At 40.4% G+C, this 19,878-nt stretch overlaps 1 protein-coding gene across 1 annotated transcript; it reads right to left on the minus strand.

The window, feature by feature from the left end:
- Positions 1 to 453: 453 nt before the first annotated feature.
- On the minus strand, positions 454 to 10,509 carry LOC145393767 (succinate dehydrogenase cytochrome b560 subunit, mitochondrial-like). Its single transcript, XM_080267816.1, has 5 exons — positions 10,417 to 10,509; positions 10,246 to 10,314; positions 4,836 to 5,038; positions 1,551 to 1,693; positions 454 to 1,160 (listed from the first exon to the last, which is right to left on the minus strand). Exons 1-5 carry the CDS (start codon positions 10,431 to 10,433, stop codon positions 1,056 to 1,058), a joined length of 537 nt encoding a protein of 178 aa, XP_080123942.1. The 5' UTR covers positions 10,434 to 10,509; the 3' UTR covers positions 454 to 1,055.
- Positions 10,510 to 19,878: the final 9,369 nt, after the last annotated feature.

Consider the following 19,878-nt stretch of genomic DNA (forward strand, 5'->3'; position numbering starts at 1 on the left):
TGTGTGGCATGTGCAGTGTGGTGTTCCATTATATACACTATATTGTGTGGGCTTAATGTACAAGCTGGGCATGTGTCACTTGAGATTCCACCCAACTCAAATATAAGCTGCAACCTAAGGAGGGATGGGTAATGTCCTGCTCTAATCCTGGCCAGGTGAACTTGATCATCTATATTTAAGAATGTCTCCAGTGGGTGGATGTCAGGAGGGGGATTTTGTGATTAAGGTGTTGTGTACTGACCTGTGCATGAAGGGAGTACGTAGGTGTTGTTTCACTGATAGTGCTGGGATATCTGGAACACTGTCGTAGAGGGTTTCATAAGGTTTGTGTGGTGACTGTTTTATGTGCCTAAGTGTGTTGTCTTATTCATGAAATGACAGGTGTTGTGTACTGAAACATGCTGCCCAAGATATAAGAGTTAAGTAAATAATTCTGGATGAATAAGATAAATAATACAGTACAAATGACTTTATTAGTAAGTCACTTCCACATTAACTGGAATTTCACTATAATATTGGCATAAACTTATGGTATCATGGTAACTGTATATGTACAAAATATGCGATCAACACAAGTTTACTACCTACAGTATATTATTAACACTAATTTGGGCCGATGACGTGCCGGTGTCATTTGTTGGCCAACCAATTCCAGGCTGATGATGCAGTGGTGCGTTTTTTTTTTTTTTCTCAAATATGTGGCACAACAATTTGGGGAACACGCCACACATGCACAAGTACCATATTTCATTGGAAACTCACCCCTGGCCCGGGAATGGGGTAGAAAAGTTACGCAAGGCTGGCCCCGTATAATGTTAATCTAATTAACTTGATTATTTCCTACTGCTGTAGATGTAGAAAGCAAACAGTACTGCATGCAGTTCACCTGTATAGTGTCAAACTTTAATTAGTGACAGCAACCATGAGTAGAGGGTTTCCTCTGATTATAAGTTCTTCCTAACACAGGTATCATCAATATCCATAACGAGACACAAATCTGATCTTTCCAAATGAACCGATTATATACACAAGCAATGTAATGTAAGGTACATTATTTACATAGCAGCAACCAGTCCTGACAACACAATGGTAAGTCCAACAACAAGGTAGCCAGTTTTGTAGAGTGTACGTAGCGTAAAGCCGTAGCCAATGTCCCACATCTGTGTTGGAGGCAAGAGGTCTGGTGTCAAAATAATAATGGAACACCTACCATTAACCTTTATTAAAGATGATGATAAGCTGATCAAAGAACAATCATTACTTCAGAAATACTTAATGAAGTATTTCATGAGGAAATATTCTATTACTGTGCCCTTACGTCTAGTAAGAGATTAATATGTTGCACAATACTACACTAGCTACGAGAAGAGTACTAATTTCTCACTAATTACAGATCACACACTAAAACTCAAATTATTAAATAGTTTGAACAGCCTACTTCATTACTAGGGCATTTAATTTGCTGGAAACTGATACTGTATAATCAGTTCTTAAAACACACAACATGCATTCCTCAACTCATGTTGTACTCAAAGAAATGAAAGTCTTACCAAATGTCTGATGCCATTGCACAGGTGAAACATAAAAGGCAGAGCCAAAAGGAACTTTGCCCCAAAGATGATACTTCCACCAAAATGCATGGACTGGATCAGGTCAAGGTAGTACGGGTAAGATCCAGGGAGAACAAGCATCCCTGAAGGGAGACGAGAGAAACAATATGATACATTACAATGAAAATACAATACTGAAATAAGATACTGGTAATATCTACATTGATCATTTTGTGGTAGGTGGTGATGACCATTATCTACTCACGATGTAGTGCTGTCTACATCTTCCTCCACCTTCATCATTCTCTTTCTGTGTCTGCCCTCCTCTCTTCCTATCCCCCAGGGAAGGGGGCAAAGAATACTTCCCCAGTGTCGCTGCTTGTTGTATGAGGTGACTAAAAAGGTTCTTTTTGTCTCCAGTCCTTCTCCTTACAGTTCTCTTCTGCACTTCTGTCCTACCTCTTTTCTTGATATTTCCGCGTTTCTTCCAGCCTTTACTTCCCTCTACTCTCGCAGTGCCATATTGCCATAATATGGCTTGGTGCTAATTCTTCATTATTCCCTTCCCTCCTCTCTTCCAATCTCACCTCCTTCCTGTCACTTATTAAATTATTTATCTTTCCACTTCAGGTGGCTCTACATAATGTGACAAGCCTAATGGTGCCAGTAACCCAAGAAATCATTAACAATGCTGGACAGTGATCACATAACCAAACAACAGGGTGATGCGGAGCTTACTATGGTGCCCCTGTTAACAGGGTGGAGAGATGAAAATGCGGCATCCACATTAGAACCATACCTCCACACTCTTTCCTGCACCTCTCTGTGGCAAGGTGGTGTCTACTGTATGGGAACACTGGTTCATTGTATGGGATGGCCCTGCAGGGGCAGTTGCTTGCCTGAAGTTGATGGGTCTGTTCAGAGACAGACTGAGCTACTCTACTACATTTATTATATCTGCAGCATTAAAAATTTTCATATTCTAGATACCATAAGACAATTCAACTTATCAGTGAGCCCTTATAATGAAGAAGTTATAAGCTGTCTGTTATAACCCCTCAGAATGATGTCATCTTTTATACTAGTACAGTAAAACCTCAATATTACGGACTTCAATAGACCGGAATTCGCTTTTATCGGACTCGAGGAGCTACCGGACTAAATTCCTACATATAGGAAAAATTCCGATAAAGCCAGAAGCAGTCCGGACTGCCTGACCACTTCAGGTGTGTTCACCACAATAAGGTAAATAAGAGACATGTTTATCACTGTACAGTACAGTATTATTATATATACTATACCATCTGATTAATGTAGTGAAGTTATAACACAGTACAGTACAGCTGTGGTAGTCAAAACAGTTTAAAAACTGTTCATGATATCCGGACTATTGTCTGATATATCAGAAAAAGTCCAGGTTAGCAGGGGGAAGTCCGGAAGTTGCTTTTATCGGAATTTCACGTTTTTCGGAATGGCTTTGGCCCCAGTTAGTCCGTCATAGTGAGGTCTTACTGTACCTTGTATATATCGCCAGATAACTTTATTTAGCAAAGGCCCCTTCTTAGTCAAGGAATTATAAGACATCTTTTTACAGGTGAATAAAATAGCCTGGGTAGCCAAATTAATGAATGTTACCAAAAGAATAAATAACTGGTACAGTACAATACTTTGACAAACAGCTATGGCATCACAGAATGCCAGGGGACAAACTGTAGATCTTCAGTTTAAGAATTCCCATTCCCCAATTAACAAATGACAATAATTATCCTCAAACTGATACTAGGTTGCTGAACAACAGGTAAGTGTACTGAATTAGCCAATCACTATAGGAGTGACATTTGGGAAAAGAATGAGACCGTATGAGATTACAGGCTACTGATATGGCATTTCTTCAAAACTGCACAGAGTTCCAGAAGGAGAGATTGTGTACATTTGCTGAGCTTCACTAAAAAGTGGGAACAATAATACACAAGAGAGTGAAGTGACGTGAAAACTATAAAATAAAGTAGCTGCACTGAGATGGTATAGAGATACTGTATACAAACGGAGCACATGGATACAATGCCGAAGAATATACTGCAATGCAGACTGAAAACCATGTTCAGAGAAGAAGAATATGGTATAAGTATGTTGCAAGATGACATTTTTTGTGGCTCCAGGCTCACCTACTCATGAGCCTTGGTTGACTGCATAAAAACCGGCAACTTCAACCAGTAAATACATGAAAACGTTAAGGATTACTACAAGGAATTACGTCATCTTCATCCAATCCAGTGTCTTCCCATGAGAAGCATAGAAGCCAGGGGCTAGGCAAGCTGGTCCTGACATTTAAGGTGAGAGTGACTAACCTCACTCATCCCTGAGTAGCACTACATATGCAATAAACCCCAACCACCTCTTGGATATAAACTTGCACTGGCTCAATCTGACTGGAACACCTTAACTGCCCACTAAACCACCAGGTGCCATAATATGGATATATGGTTGCCACCAAGCACAGTAAATGGTTTCCTGTGTACAGGACACCATTTGGCTTGTCACTAAGTGTAGAGTCACCTGTGGACAGAAGGAAGAGGAAAGAATGATGGAAAAAATGAAGAGCAAGGATGGAAAGAAGGAAGAGAGGAAAGGGCAGGCACTCGTGAGCAGCACTACATTGTGTGAGTGGATGGTAAGTGCCCCCACCAACCACAAAAGGAATTACAAACTATAATATGCAGCTTTATATAGACTTCTCTTTGAGAGTAATATACCCTGTTGACAGGGTTCCTCAAATAAAGAATTTTGGAAATAATGATATTGATATAATGATGATAAGATGGGGACGGTTATCATTTATTTATACCTGGATGAAGCCTGTAGGGGTTTCAATCTAAGGGATGGTTGAGATTTCTAGCATGCACAATACCATTTGGGGACAAGTGAAGTTGGTCACCCTTGCCTAATTGTCGGGATTGATCAGCCTTGTTCCAGGCCTCAGATTGGACTGGACTGTGATGATGATGGCAATGATACGAAAGGGGGGGGGGGGGACAAGGTTGGAAATTCTCTGATCATCCCAAACATATCCTCAACAAGTCCAGATTTTTTACACGTTCACTTTACAATCAGTTTTAATGTTGCATCCCAAAGATCTAAAAACTTCTTTATCTTTATCATTGGCTAATGCTATCCAATTTAATCAGGAGCCAAGTCATTTACCATACATGTGCTGTAAGCACTGAACTGATTAGGGCTCTTTTGAAATCTAAAAAATGAAAAAAATAACAATTACTCAAAGCATACCAATACTGAAGCCTGACAGGGCACTGGCAAGAACAATGCCTGAAGCACGATGGGCCACGGAGAGGAGGGATGTGACTTGAGGCTTGTATATAGTCAGATGGGGTGAGACTGGTCTCTGCAGACGCTTGTTCTTGACCCAAAAATTTTCAGCTGCCTGAACCTTCATGGCACAAGCCGAGGAGGAGGTGGTAATTGTCCGTGTCCTGAGGGTAATACAATTTTTACCAGATACAGTACTCATATAACTGCTAAGGTACTGGTGCTGTACAGTGTACATAAGCATGAAGTATAAAATGTTATAATCTTGTGTAAAGGACACAAATACAGTGCTGTAAAGTTCATAATTCACCAAAAGAAGGCAAGCAAGGTTTAACTGCCTGGAACAGATGAAGGACCTCTTACAGTACTGTACTTGCTGAAGGTAATGCATAGTTTATGATGCACTTGTAAAATACCTAACTACAGTACAGTGCTGGCACTGTATGAAAAATGTAATGACAAATATCAACACTTTACTTATCTGGATATACTGCATAAACTACCGTATATTAGTGTAATTCATGGCCTGAACTCCCAAAGGGAACAAATTGTACAAAACTGTCTCAAAGGAGATAAAAGGTACAGTCCAACAATACTGTACCATGCACTCATTCTCTGCATGTCATACAGGGTGCCTAATAGAGAAGAGTCAGAGGCCGGAAATCATCCACTAGTATAAGAGCCTAGGAATGTGGTACATTTCCAGCACCTGTGCTAAAACCATCTCGGTACATCCTCTGACACACAAGGAGAGAGGGTTATACCCGAGGCTTCTTTTCACTCGCCTCAAAAGTCAGATTCTGATTCTCCACACCCACGCAACCCAAGTGCATGTAGGAAATATGGAACGAACGGTAGTACTTTTTAACTATGACTACAGGCAGGTGTCATTATAAGTTACACACAGCTTTCCAAGACATCAAAAATTTTTCCTTAAGACTGGTCCTGTCAACTCAGGGAACCAAAATTGGATTAGGCTATTAGCTTTAAAGGAAACTGGAAAATTAACAGGCAACTTTTCTGCAATTTACCATGCACTTAACAGGAAACAGAAAGTTTAATAATGAGGCACTGCCAACTGTAACAGTATTGGGAAATTTTTAACTGGTATTACTGTATTACCATACTAGGCCAGGCTACTTCACAGTGATGAAAACTTCTGGATTTCTGGATAGACCTGTTTCTTGACCAGATTTCAACATTTAACTGGCAGTACTGTATTTCTTATAACTGGTTTCTGTCAGAGTTCTGGTCCTTTCCTCAATTATACATCCTGATATAGCAGGGAAGGAGAATATAGCTGGGAAATTATGGAGTAAGATAATTAAACCTTTGAATCTGGGGGACACAAGTCAAGAGTGAGAGCAGTGGAAATGAGTTACTTAAGAGGAGCCTGTGGAGTCACATGGAGAGACAGGCTGACAAATGAGGATATAAAGGAGCATTGTGGTGTTGATGTGGATGTGATAGGAAGTGTTAGGAGGAACACACTGAGGTGGTTTGGCCATGTGGAGAGGATGGAGGGTGAAAGACTGATGAAGAGAGTGTATGAGAGTGAGGTGGAGGGGGGAAGAGGGAGGGGGAGGCTGAGGATGAGATGGAGGGATGGGGTGGAGAGGTATATGAGAGAGGGGGGTGTGAGTTGGGAGCAGGGCAGTGAAATGGCGGGGGACAGGGCGACTTGGAGGCGATTTGTTTGTGGCCACCTCAAATGGGATTGAGGCATCTGGCAATAGATAGATAGATAGAATCTGGGGGAAGTCCTTTTTAGTTTACTCTTGCTGCAACTAGACATTTTTTTCAGCTTAGGATAGGTATCTCATACTGAGTGGGGTTTATTAAGGCTACATCTAACCCCTCCAGTTCAGCATGTCTATCATAAGCTTAATATAATCATCATAAGACAGCAATAAAATAGAAATGGCATCTACAGCCTCAGTGGGTTAATCCTGTCAGTTCAACAACATTTTATTTTATTCTATCTTTAGACAATTTTATTAAATTTGAGAGAACTTTTGAAATGTAGGAGTTTGATAACTGTCTTCATAAACCCCTTCATAATGGTATATATCATGTTGTCTAAAGTAGCAAGAATGAGTAAAATGTGTCACCAGTCTGAAAAGGTAAAAACATTTCTGGGTATCTTACATAATCCTGTTTCCTAGCTTCTAATCTAGCAATGTTTAATAATAAACTATGATAATCCTGCAAATCATCCCTCAACAAGTTTAATCCAATGAGCCTACAAATGTCTTCCTCCTTACACTTATCATCTTGAAATTTTTTTTTCTGCTTGGGAAGCAACTTTTTGAAGTGGAGAGGATAATTTACAGCCCTTATCAAACTCTTCAAAATAAAAGGTCTTTCTAAAGCTACAAAAAGAGCATCTTGTAGCATTACAAATAAACTATACAGGACATTCCAGAGATTCAAGGAATTCAATGCCCATCCAGTACTCCTTTCAGGGATAACCTCAATTGATCTGGTGTCAGGGAAGAACTGGTAGAATCTGTCTGGTGCTTCAATTGTGTTTTACAGACTTTTTCTTCCCCCCCCCCTCTCTCTCGTCAAAAGAATCTGGGACAAAAACAGGATGGCTTTCACAATGACTAAGGTCCTGTGTGGCTGGGTAAATAAATGATTTATTCACATTTTTTTTTTTTTTTTTTTTTTTTTTTTCCCTTCAAGCCAATTTCTGAAGGAAATATCCTAAAAGTATGATTAATTCTTTACCAAACGAGTGCAGCATTTCCGTATTTTCTATTGAAATGAGTTTTTCACAGGTTACTTGTTATTTTTCCTGGATTACCACAGCTACTGGGGATTTTTATAACACTACCTCAGAAAGCTATAAATGAAGATTTACAATGTGTAATTATTCCGATGACATCTACCAGTAGCTGGCCATATTTTACGTTCCTAACACATTTTTATACAGTAACTGTGGTAGGTGGGGGCGCTCACCATCCACTCACTCGATGTAGTGCTGCTCTCATGTGGCTGTCCATTCATCTTTTCCTTCGTTCTTCCCTTCCTTCCTTTTATATCCTTCTTTCTTTCCTCTTCCTTCTGTCTACAGGTGACTCTACACTGAGTGACGAGCCAAATGGTTTCCTATACACCAGGAAACCATCATTACTTTTGGTGGTAGCCATATCACCAAGCTATGGCACCTGGAGATGTAGTGGGTAATTAAGGCGCTCCAAGTGGATTAAGCGTGTGTTGGTTTATATCCACAAGGTGATTGGGGTTTATTGCTCATATAATGCCACTCAGGGATGAGTGAGACTGGTCACTCTCGTCTTCAATGTCAGGACCAACTTGCCTAGCCCCGGGCTCCTATGCTACTCATGGGGCAACACAGGATTAGATGATGTATGTATATGATTTGAAAGGTGACTGTCAAATGCAAGTTGGGTTGGGTTGGATTAGGTTTGGTTAAATCATTAAGTTCACCACAGCTCTGACAAGGGATGAACTGACACGTCCACTAGGAGCAATGGCTGGTAAACGATGAGGCCAGTTAGAGAGATTGTCAGTTAACACTGTCGCAGGTGACCTGGCCTCTTCCTTAAATACCCCCAAACAGGCGTATTTTGTTTTTTCAATCACTTCTTGTAGTCACAATTCAACAGTTAACTATCTGTGTTGCATATGTACCAAATTTACTTACCCAGAGATTGTGAGTTTGTAACAGATAGAATCGCCACGTCCGTTTGGAAAAGAATTACGGAAGAAAGAATTGATTGTTATCCATGGAAAATAAAATCTTAGGCTTCATCTGTAATACCAGAAATATCCTTTTAGTGTTCTTCATCCATCTATCACCCAGTCCTACGTTGCCCCATGAGAAGTGTAGAAGCCTGGGGTGAGGCAAGTTGGTCCAGACATTTAAGATGACAGTGAATTTAAAATGAGTGATAGTGTTCTTACATACCGTAATTTTCTTTTCAAGAGACTGATCAAGCTATTTTACGAAATGCTACTTTATGTACTGGTAAATAATTAAAAAAACCTCAGACAAGTGGTCTGACAAGTGCTGTTAATAAGTCCTAATGTTACTGGCATCATCTTTATTATATTTACCAAGGTAATTGTACGCTTTACTTGGGGCAGTAGATGGATCTTACTGATTCATATTCCTCGAGTTTGTTTTCTGCATTTTCCTGATTTTCTTGGGGGTGGTAAATTAACTTTTCCTGGTGAAAAATTTCCCATTGTTTTTACCATCACATTCCTTAAGCTGTACCTAGGGTTGCTTCTTTCTAGCATAATGGAAGAATCTTTTTCAATATACTCAAAGGTGGATTTCATTTCCCAACTGGATGCTAGGTTAGATTGGATTAGATTAAGTTATTACGTACAGTTAGGTTGTAATGTTTAGTTAAAATACAGGTTAGGGCAGTCCCTTCCACCATAACGCTGACGAACCAAATGGGCTAACACAGCAGAACAATTAAAAACAACTGGGGAAACAGATTTTGCATGAAACGTTTATTTACCACCCCAGAAATAATCTGAAAATTATAACAATCACGAAGAACTGGCTTGGTAAGATGTTTCTACTGCCTCAAATAAAGCGATGTTTACCTTTACCAACAATTATGCTACACTTATTTCCAACAGTGTTCAGATCATATCAGATAATTGTCGGAGACAGTGCCCTTACAATGGCTCCACCTTTAGCAGCGTTATTTTTGTTTCACTTATTTAGCTCCTTTATCTTATTTGCTCTTACTTTCCAAAATTTGTATAAAGTTTCTTATGTTCTATACTGTATTTTTGTTGCAGAACAGGTAATTTCCAATGATGATGCCCTTGTCTTCTACATTTGGCTGCTGTAGTTTTGTAAAACAGATAACTCAAAGTCAAGTGGCCACCCCTTACGGGATTGTGGCGTCTGGCAATAGATAGATAGATGGATAGTTCTGTAAGTTTCTCTCTCATTTGTATACCCTGTACAGTACAACAGAAAGTGTTGTCCTCCACCTCTGCTCCACATATCTGACATTTTGTATTCTCATTTGTGTGTTTTTTTCTGTCATTTAGTGATAGGCAGTTTGTTCTGGATCTATATAAAATGATGGATGAAGGGTGGTTGTCATACACTGACTCTTCTTTAATGCTTTTTTCAATCTTTGTAAGTCCTTAAGCTGGTCGTATTTCCTACCTCCTCATCTCACACTCTTGTGTTCCAGTTTTTAGTGGTTTTTAATTCATCTTTATCCTATCCAGATCTTTGTTGTTGATGCCTATTGTGTCTGGTACTTCTGCGTCACTTTTGCCCAGTTTGTATACTGTCATGAGTTTGAGGACTGAGTTTAGGTCATTTTTACCATTTTTTATATTGTTGGTATACAATTATTCTCACCATATCGTTGCCAAGGGGCCTTGCAGGCTGACGGCTGGCTTCCCTACTCCACATCCTCTTCCAATCAACCTGTCCAAATGACATAAAACAATCAGCTATGTACCTCATGAACACAGCATATGAAGGTATATGATCAGGAGGTAACGGCAGACTCAAAGGAAGTACACTTACCGGAGTGCAAGAGCCATATCTGCCCAAAATGCAAGTGAAACGTACTGGTCAGACCGGAAACCCCAGACTTTTCTTAAGAGGCAGCTGCTAGTGCCTGGTCGTGCCAGCTGATTTGCCGAGCCACGGTCCACCCCCACGTTACGACACGCAGGACATCGCCACCCAGTACATGAGTCTCTCTTTTTGTATGAGTTTCATATTTTCACCATTGCATTTCTATGATATATTTTAGTATCAGAGAACTTAGATGTACTGCGCCAGAATAATGAAATTCTTGTAGTCTTTTTACACGGAGACTGTAGGCCATAGCAGAGACCACAGACCCAATGGGTCTCAAGTGAACAGGAAAGTTAGTCGGATTCGTGTTTTAAACCCTCATAATGCCAATACTATATTTTAATTATTGACAACCGTCACCTCTCAAGTTCAATATACTGAACAAGGCGATTTTATTCGGCTTAGCAGTGGCTTTAGGGTTGATATAGATGGTGTCACTTTTTGAAAGTCTGAATGATTTGTGAATGGAGGTGTGACGCATAATGGTGATAAATGTCGGTAACCACACCTCGCCCTCATTTGGTTGGTACCTCACCAAGGTATGTTTTTCATTCTTGCTCTGATGTTGATAGTTTTTATTTCATTTTTGAGTAATCCAGTATTGACTGTTATATTTGAACAAACTGCATATTGCTCTACCGTAGATACAACCAGGGCTCTCATTTTAGGGTAAAATACCCTAAATTAGGGTAATCAGACCCCTTCTAGGGTAGCGTTTAGGGTAATACATAACATAGGGTAATTTTAGGGTAATTTTTTGCCAAAATGCACACACACAAAAAAATGTGTCACAATCAGTCGAAAATCAAGAATATTTCTCAAACCTAATATAGAAATGAACACAAAATTCTAAAGTTTCAAACTGCGCGCCACGTTTAATTCCGAAACGGTTAGGCCGGGTTGGCTCAGATGAGTGTTCTGATTAAACCAGAAATCTAATAGAAATGAGATAAAACATACAGTAGAGAAACTTGTTTTCTCTTACTTTATTTGTTTATTTTTGTTTTCTTTAAATCAAATATATGGAATTCTTTACATACTTCATCCAGTATGCCCTTTTCTTAAATAGTGTATTTTTGTTTTCTTTAAATAAAAAATATGGAGTTCTTTACATATTTCATCCAATTTGTCTTTTTCTTAGATTCATATACTGTATATATATATATATATATATATATATATATATATATATATATATATATATATATATATATATATATATATATATAAAATCGAAGTCAGTGTTGCCTACTATTTAGGGTAAAACATAGGAATTTAGGGTAAAACTGACTTGACTCTATGGTAAGATGAGCGGAGCTTAGGGAAGCCCTGGATACAGCCCAGTAAAAGTCTACGGTAGAATGTATGTAGCAAAATGCCATGCTGATAGACCTCTTCCAGTGACGTCACAGAAATCACCTGGCTTTGTTTACGACTCTTATTAATTGGACGGCAAACTCCTCGCAGTAATGGCTGACCAAAAGGGCTGTCGGAGATCAAACTGTGATATATGCAGTAATCAGAATCAACACCACCAAGATCTGTACAGGAACAAGGCAAGTTGTTTGGGGCCATGGCTAGGGAGAAATTCACCAGTTTCAAGGATGGGGACCGAAACCAGATCTCAGATATGGTGATCTCTATCACTATTCGGTAAACACCCAAAGTTCACCGGGGCATCCTTCAAGGTAAACAGAAATGTCATATTGTATAGGTGCAGTGTAGATAGCTGGAATTGACATATGGTACTTGTAAATCGTCTAGGTAATCAGTAAATTATTGACGTGGGGCCAAGGGGGGAGGGATTGTATACTCTTGACTGGGAATCGAGTAGTTGATGAATGGAATAGGTTTCCCAGTGATGTACCCTAGTTCTCTATCTATCTATCTATTGCCAGACGCCTCAATCCCGTTTGGGGTGGCCAAAAACAAAACGCCTCCACGTCGCCCTGTCCCCCGCCATTCACTGCCCTGCTCCCAACTCGCACCCCCCTCTCTCATATCTCTCTCCACCCCATCCCTCCATCTCATCCTCAGCCTTCCCGTCCCTCTTCCCCCCTCCACCTCACTCACATACACTCTCTTCGTCAGTCTTTCACTCTCCATCCTCTCCACATGGCCAAACCACCTCAGTGTGTTCCTCATAACGCTTCCTATCACATCCACATCCTCACCACAACGCTCTTTTATATTCTCATTCGTCAGCCTGTCTCTCCATGTGATTCCACAGGCTCCTCGTAAATAACTCAATTCCACTGCTCTCACTCTTGACTTGAGTCTTTCCAACAACGTCCAAGCTTCACTTCCATGTGTTAGAGTTGGTATCACAATACTGTCATGTAGTAACTTTTTCACTTCCATGCTCACTTCCCTGTTTCTTATCACTGCTTTCAAAGAACCAGCAACCTTTCTTCCCTGCTGTACCTTTTCAAGCACTTCACCTTCCAAACCTCCATCCTTACTCATCACACTACCCAAGTACTTAAACGTACTCACATTTTCCAATTCCTCACCATCCAGCCTCGCTGTACATTCACTGACTTCTCAAAGACCATCACTTTTCTCTTCCCTACATTCACCTTTAGATTCCGTTTCTTACACACTCTCCCAAACTCATCCACCAAGCCTTGCATCTCCCCTTCGTCTTCACTCAACAACACAGTATCATCTGCAAACAACAGTACAGGGAGTTTCCAAACACTATCCTCTCTCACCAGGGCCACTCCAACATCCACTACCTTACCATGTACCTCTTTTATTACCCCATCCATGTACAGATTGAACAACCGTGGAGACATGACACATCCCTGTTTCAACCCAGCTTTCAAAGAGAAAAATTCACTTAGTTCACCATCCACATGCACTGCAGCCTTAGCACCATCATACACACTCTTCACAGCATTCAACAATTTCCCTTCTGCTCCATGTATTCTTAATACTTTCCACAGTCCTTGTCTATCCACCCTGTCAAATGCATTCTCCAAATCCATGAAAGCCGCATACAACTTCTTTCCCTTCTCTAGAAACTTTTCCACTAAAGATCTAAGAATGAATATCTGATCTACACAACCTCTTCCCTTCCTAAAGCCTCCCTGTTCTTCTCCAACTAATTTCTGTGTTCTTTCTCTAACTCTGTCAATAAGTATCCTACCATACACTTTTCCTATTATACTAAGAAGACAAATGCCCCTATGATTACCACACACTTCTTTTTCCCTTTTTCCATTGTACAAGGGAATAATTATACATGACTTCCAATCCTCTGGGACTCTACCTTCCTCCCAGGCCAATCTGCACATCTTCCACATCCATTCTACTACTATCTCTCCCCCATGCTTCAGCATTTCACCACACACTCCATCAATTCCTGGGGCTTTCCCCGATTTAACTTTCTTCATTGCTTCCACAAGTTCTATCCTACTGATTTCTTCCTGTCTTCTCACCTCCCTCCTTCTCCCAGCCATTCCCCAGCCACTTATACTCGCATTACTGCCATCCTGTATGTTCAACAATTCCTTGAAGTGTTCTCTCCATCAGCTCACTTTTTCTCCCTTTTTCACTAGTAATCTACCATTTTTATCTTTCACTCCCCTGCTAACTTCACTTCCACCCTGTCTTACTCTTTTCACCTCTTTCCAGAACATTTTCTTACAGTCCCTCCACTTTACACTCAAATTCCTTCCAAATTCCTCATCCACTCTCTTCTTACTCTCTCTTACTAATCTTTTCACCTCTCTCTTTCTTTCTACATATAACTCTCTTCTGCCTCTCAACTTCTTCCACGGCCCTATTTCTCATTCATTCATTGTATGCTTTCTTCTTTTGTGCCACAGCCTGTCTCACCTCTTCAGTCCACCACGCTGTTCCTTGCACCCCCCTCCGTCTTCTCTTCCTTCCACACACCACATCACATGCTGCACATATTTCTTCTGTAAATATCCTACAGACACCTTCCACATCTCCCATCTGCTCCAATTCATATTTGCCCAATTGTTCCTCCACTTCTCTCTTATACTCTGCCTTTTTCTCATCCTCTTGTAACCTTTCCACTCTCCTTACAACTACTCCTTCCTCTCGTCTTTCCCTTCTTCTATTCCTCCATCTTACTTGCATTCTAATTCTGGCCACCACCAAGTAGTGGTCAGAAAGTCCACTCCCCCAACCTCTATAAACTCTTGCATCCATTACACATCTTCGCATCCTTTCATCCACACACACATAATCAATCATTGCCTTCCTTTCATTCAGTTCACCACCCACCCTTCTCATCACTCGCCATGTATACCCTGAAGTGTTTTCATCCTCGCATCCTTCTTTTTTCCCTTTCCTTATTTCTGACTCCTGCTTCACCTTCTTCTTAGGTGGTAAGGATGTATTAGATGCAATTGAGAAAATGTTTAGTTCCTTACTTTTTCTGAATATCATGCCCTTCTTACAGGATGATGATAATGCTGGGTTTGAGAAGTGTTACAAGCAGTGTCTGAGATGCAGCCAAGGCTTCCAAGATATACTTAGGTAGACCCCCAGCCACACTTGCTTCATATGCATTTCCATAGTGCTCATAGAACTCTTCAGGTGTGTATTGTGAAATCCCGGTCAGGGTTAGCACACTCAGCTACTGGTGCTTTGATCAGCATCCAGTACAGATCAGTTTTATTATTTAACGTTTAATTTCTGTGAAACTGTATATCTCACAAGTGCTTTCAGCAGTGAAAGTCTGTCATATGTTATACAGTACCTGTGAATCATTCTGGTGGTTAGAAACTAATTTAAAGTTAGTTCTGAACCAAACAATTGCTCTTTCCTTTTGTTTTAAAGCCTGGTATACCTTGTAGAACCATCAAATAAATATTGATGAATGCTTTCCCGGACATAGTATTGTAGTGCCCCCAAGATTATTGTACTTATCTTTGCATGCATCTATGAGTATTTCTCAAACTTTGCTGCCCTATTTTCATCTGTAGTCTTCTAACATTTTGAGTGACAGTGTACTTTCTTGTAGATACACTTTGCACACGGTAGCGTAGCTGTTTTCTTCTAATGTAGTACAGTATTTACTTTTGCTCCTGTAGTAATTTGATTTTGACTTTCCACTGCACTATCTACATTTTCCTCTGCACTGTCTACAACTTTGTTGCTGTGAGTGCATTCAGTTCCTTTTACTATTACCAGAATAACTTTGATTGCATTAGTTCCATATGGCAGTGTTATAGTTCCTGCAACAGATTAGATTATTTTATTTGTGTACTATATTTGTTTATTATTATTCTTACTTTTGAGCACATCAGATCCTTTTTGCCTTATCGTACAGTAAGTCCTCAAATTTGTCACCTTTTTTCATATTCATTTTTTGTTACTAATTCCACAATAAAAAAAGACCCAGTAAAGTTTCATAGTTCCCTTTAAAGCTGACTTGAGTATCCCTCAGTCTACAGTAACTTTTTGTATGGAAAAAGTTATGCAGGTACAGTATTTTGGAACTCATCCTTGGCATATAGTAAGGACTGCTTGTATTTCTTGTCGGTGCATCAGTTCCTTATAACTTTCATATTATCAGCAGATCAATCACTGTCTTTTATGCATTTATTGTGAGGGCATCAGTTCCATGTAGATTTTTGTACTTGTTGTGAGTTAATTTTTTTTTTTTTTTTTTTTTTTTTTTTTTTAGCCTCTTTGTATATATTGTGAGCTCATAAGTTCCTCTTAGCTTTTAGTTATATTGAGTGATTTGGTTCCTTTTAGTATTTATACTATAATGGCCAGCTTGAACCTTCAGGTGGGTAATATATTCCATGTTACCTTATATGGCTAATCCTTAAAGCCTGAGGGTCTGTTGATCCGAGCCCTTCCTGTATGCATTTTTTTTTTTTCCCCCTCCAAAAGCAGCCTGTTTACAACTCTTCAGAGCACAGTAACTATAGCACCTAGAGCTTTCAGTCAAAGATCAGAATACTCATCTATCCATCATATCTCCATTGCAAGTGTCTCAGGTCTTTTGGTGGAAATGTTGTGGAGGTAGGAGGTGATGAATGGAGGTGACTCTAGGGGCAGTGGTAAGCTGCATCCGTACGAGCTGACGAGCTGGTGGCTAGTGCAAGCTGGCTGTGTGCTGGCTTGGGCCAGAAAGGGCTGCCCTGGTCTCATTCACACTCCCCCATACTGCACAAAACCTACCTACTCCTCTTCATCTGCCCCTACCACTGCCCTATGAATGAGTCTGTCATGCCATGTATGAGCAACTCACTCATTTTACTTGCCCAGTTCTTCTGGGTGTTCCAGAGTGACACTGTGTCATATGGTGTGTAGGAGGGGAAAATATCAGGGCTAATACATTATGATACAGAGCACATTACTTTCACTTGAGCATGCTTATAGACATGCTGCAAAGTCACTTTCAGTTTCACTCAAACTTGTTTTTATACCTATGGTTTTCCTTGTCTTCTTGCATCTTATGTATAAAGGGCACATATTTGCCTAAGTTCTTACTTCACTATAGGAATGACAGTAAATTCTAAGTTGTTTTGTGTCACAACACTTATTTTTATGTATACTGTATTGCAAGGTCAGTTTCATTTTCACGATCTCATTTTTTTATGTCAGTGTTAATACACTGATACAAAATCTCCATACATTGATTGCCCTGAAAGATCATTTCCACCTTTACCCCAAGACTTATTTCTATACCATGCAGTACAAAACCACCATACAGTACTTTTCCCAAAAGATCACTTTCACAGTTACTCCAAGACTTACTTCTGCACCATACGAAACAAAATCACTGCACAGCGCTTGACCTGAAAGATCGCCTCTTTCACTTTTCACTCCTTCACTTGTTTTTTATACCAGATGATACAAAACCACTGTACAGGTATGGTCATAACACTTATTTTCAGTACCATAGTTTTCCTTATCTCCTATAGCTTTTGTATATTTTTTAAACTGTTGACCCTTGATTATGTGGACCCTGAAGCAACGGACTTCATATTTAACAGACATTGTTTGTAGGTCCATTACCCCTGTGGCCCAATGGACGATATGGCAAGTGTACAGTGATTCGCATAGTGTCTGTTACGTGGCCGATAGCGCGCCACCGGTCACTTTGTCTGGCTCATCAGTACCAGTCCAACAGTCATCCTGTCACCATGCCTCCCAAACCTGAAAAACGAAAAAGGGTGAACCTCGGTGTAACTTAGAAGTCAGAGCTAATTCGGAGGCTCGAAAATGGTTCATGTACGTTAGGATTACAGAGTGAAGAAGCAGACTGTATGATACATGAAAAACAACACAACTAGTCAGGCGACCTGGCAGCTTCCTTAAATACTGTACCCAAAGATAGTCATACATTTTTTTTTTTTCTCCAATCATTTCTTCCAGTTGCAGTTCAACAGTTAGTTACAGTATCTGTGTTGCATATTTACCAAAATTATTTTCCTTGTGATCATTAGTTTGTTATAGGTAGAAATGCTGCACCCATTTGGTAAAGAATTACCTGTATTTTAAAGTACAGTCCATATACTGTATATATTTTACTTGAATGGACTTTTTGCAGGAACTGACTGATCTTCTCCCCTAATAGTCTGCAAAATGGAGTGTCAGCTGTACAGTCTTACTTTAAAAAATGAATATCAGTCCTTACATTCGTTGGCGCTTGTTCTCCACACTGAAATTTCCATATATCTTTTAACTTTTTTTTTTATGTATTTACACTATAGTGGAATCTCCTAAATCACATGATCCTAAACAGCAGATTCATAATATACACCAACATCATGCAACAGTGTGCAGTATCAGTAACTCGCGGAAATTGCACGAAATTTGCAAGTGCAGCCTCACAAGGGACGCTTTTCTGATGTCTTGAGTAGCACGCACCACCGTTACCTCAATTCTGCTCATCTAGCTGGGTGTAAACCAGTCATAGTCAAGCATGGCAATTACTAAACAAATCATATTCAAGCACAGCACTTTCTATAAGCCAATCACATTGCTTCCCTCCCACGCCAGGCATGAAGGATGGGCCTGCACGAAGCCCCAGTGCCCGGCTGAATGCATTTTCTCCTCTCCGTTGTTGGCGTGTAGTTCCTGTGCGGTTTCTTATGAGAGGATTCCCCCCCCACCCCATGCTTCCTTTGCCTGCCCAGTATTACCATGGTCGATTGTAACCCTCGTAAGCCTACAGAAGGAGAAGCCAGCATTAACTTACACCCAAAAGTTAGGTGTAATAAGGAGGATTGACGACAGTGAAAAGAAAGCCATACTCGCCCACCATTACTGGCTCAACAAGGTAACTCTTTACGAAATGTGCGCGGCGATTCCACCTATACGGTATTATAACAAACTCAGGCTCTGAAGTAATTTTAGTACATAGATAACACAGACAGTCGACTGTTGAATTGTGACTGCAAGAAGTGGGTGGAAAAAAGCAAAACACCGGTATACCTGTTTTGGGGTATTTAAGGAAGTGGGCAGGTTGCCCGTGGCATTGTTTACCGATGGTCTCTCCAACTGGCCGCGTTGTTTACCAACCACCGCTCCGACCGGACACATCAGTGTATAATGCATTCTAAATCCTTATTTATAGCTTTTAGAGGTAAGTTTATAAAAATGCCCAGTAGCTATGGTAATCCAGGAATAATAACAAGTACCCTGTGAAAGACTCATTTCAATAGAAAATGTGGAAAGGCAGTGTGTGTTTGGTAAATAATTAATCCCAATGAATCGACACTCTTACGACAACACGGACGCAGCTGAGGGTGACGATACCGCTTCCGTTGTCTCCACTTTGGACTTTGAGGGGTTCCTGACGGGGGTTGAAGAAGAGGAAGCAGTACAGAGGTGTCAGCATGTAGTGACTGCATATTCGTCTCATGCTGAGGGGCCATAGTCCGCCTCAAGCCTCAGAACCCCTCCTCCTTCCCCTGCCCATTCAAGCAATGTCATCAGTCAGAGTCAGGTATGACTCTTACAGTATTGTTCATTCCCATTAAATATGCTGTACTAATTTCTTTTCCAGGTTGTTAGTGTTCACTGGTGACTAGTTTGATGTAGGTTTGGGGGTAAGGGGGACAACTTTTCTGTGATGATAGACCCATAAATAATTTCCCCTATAAGACTAGTTATTTCTATCTTGCAGAATTCTCAAATCGCGGTGTGTGCTCAGTCTCATAAAGCCCCAGTTTAGGAGATTCTGCTGTATGTATATTACACTTCCCCACGTACCCACTAAGTATTGGGTTAGGACGATGTGGATGGTGGTGAGAGGAAGGTGATGCGTTGATGCTACGAAGGTGATGGGCAGGAGGTTGGGGGGTCGTACAGGGTAGCCAGGGTACATCACTTTACACTCTTTGTAGTAACTCCTGCTTTCAGACGATGGTGATGATTCTGTCATCTCTAAAACTCTCCCAC

This window comes from Coenobita brevimanus, chromosome 25 (assembly GCF_032717465.1).
Source record: "Coenobita brevimanus isolate Jiangsu-jjx chromosome 25, ASM3271746v2, whole genome shotgun sequence".
Classification (NCBI taxonomy): domain Eukaryota; kingdom Metazoa; phylum Arthropoda; class Malacostraca; order Decapoda; family Coenobitidae; genus Coenobita; species Coenobita brevimanus.

Bases quoted from the DNA above. Each gene is read 5' to 3' on its own strand.
- LOC145393767 (XM_080267816.1), bottom strand. The intron at 5,039-10,245 runs GTGAGAATAATT...TATTACCCTCAG, and splicing joins GGCCCCTTGGCAACGATATG to GACACGGACAATTACCACCT. The intron at 1,161-1,550 runs GTAAGACTTTCA...CCTCCAACACAG, and splicing joins GCAATGGCATCAGACATTTG to ATGTGGGACATTGGCTACGG.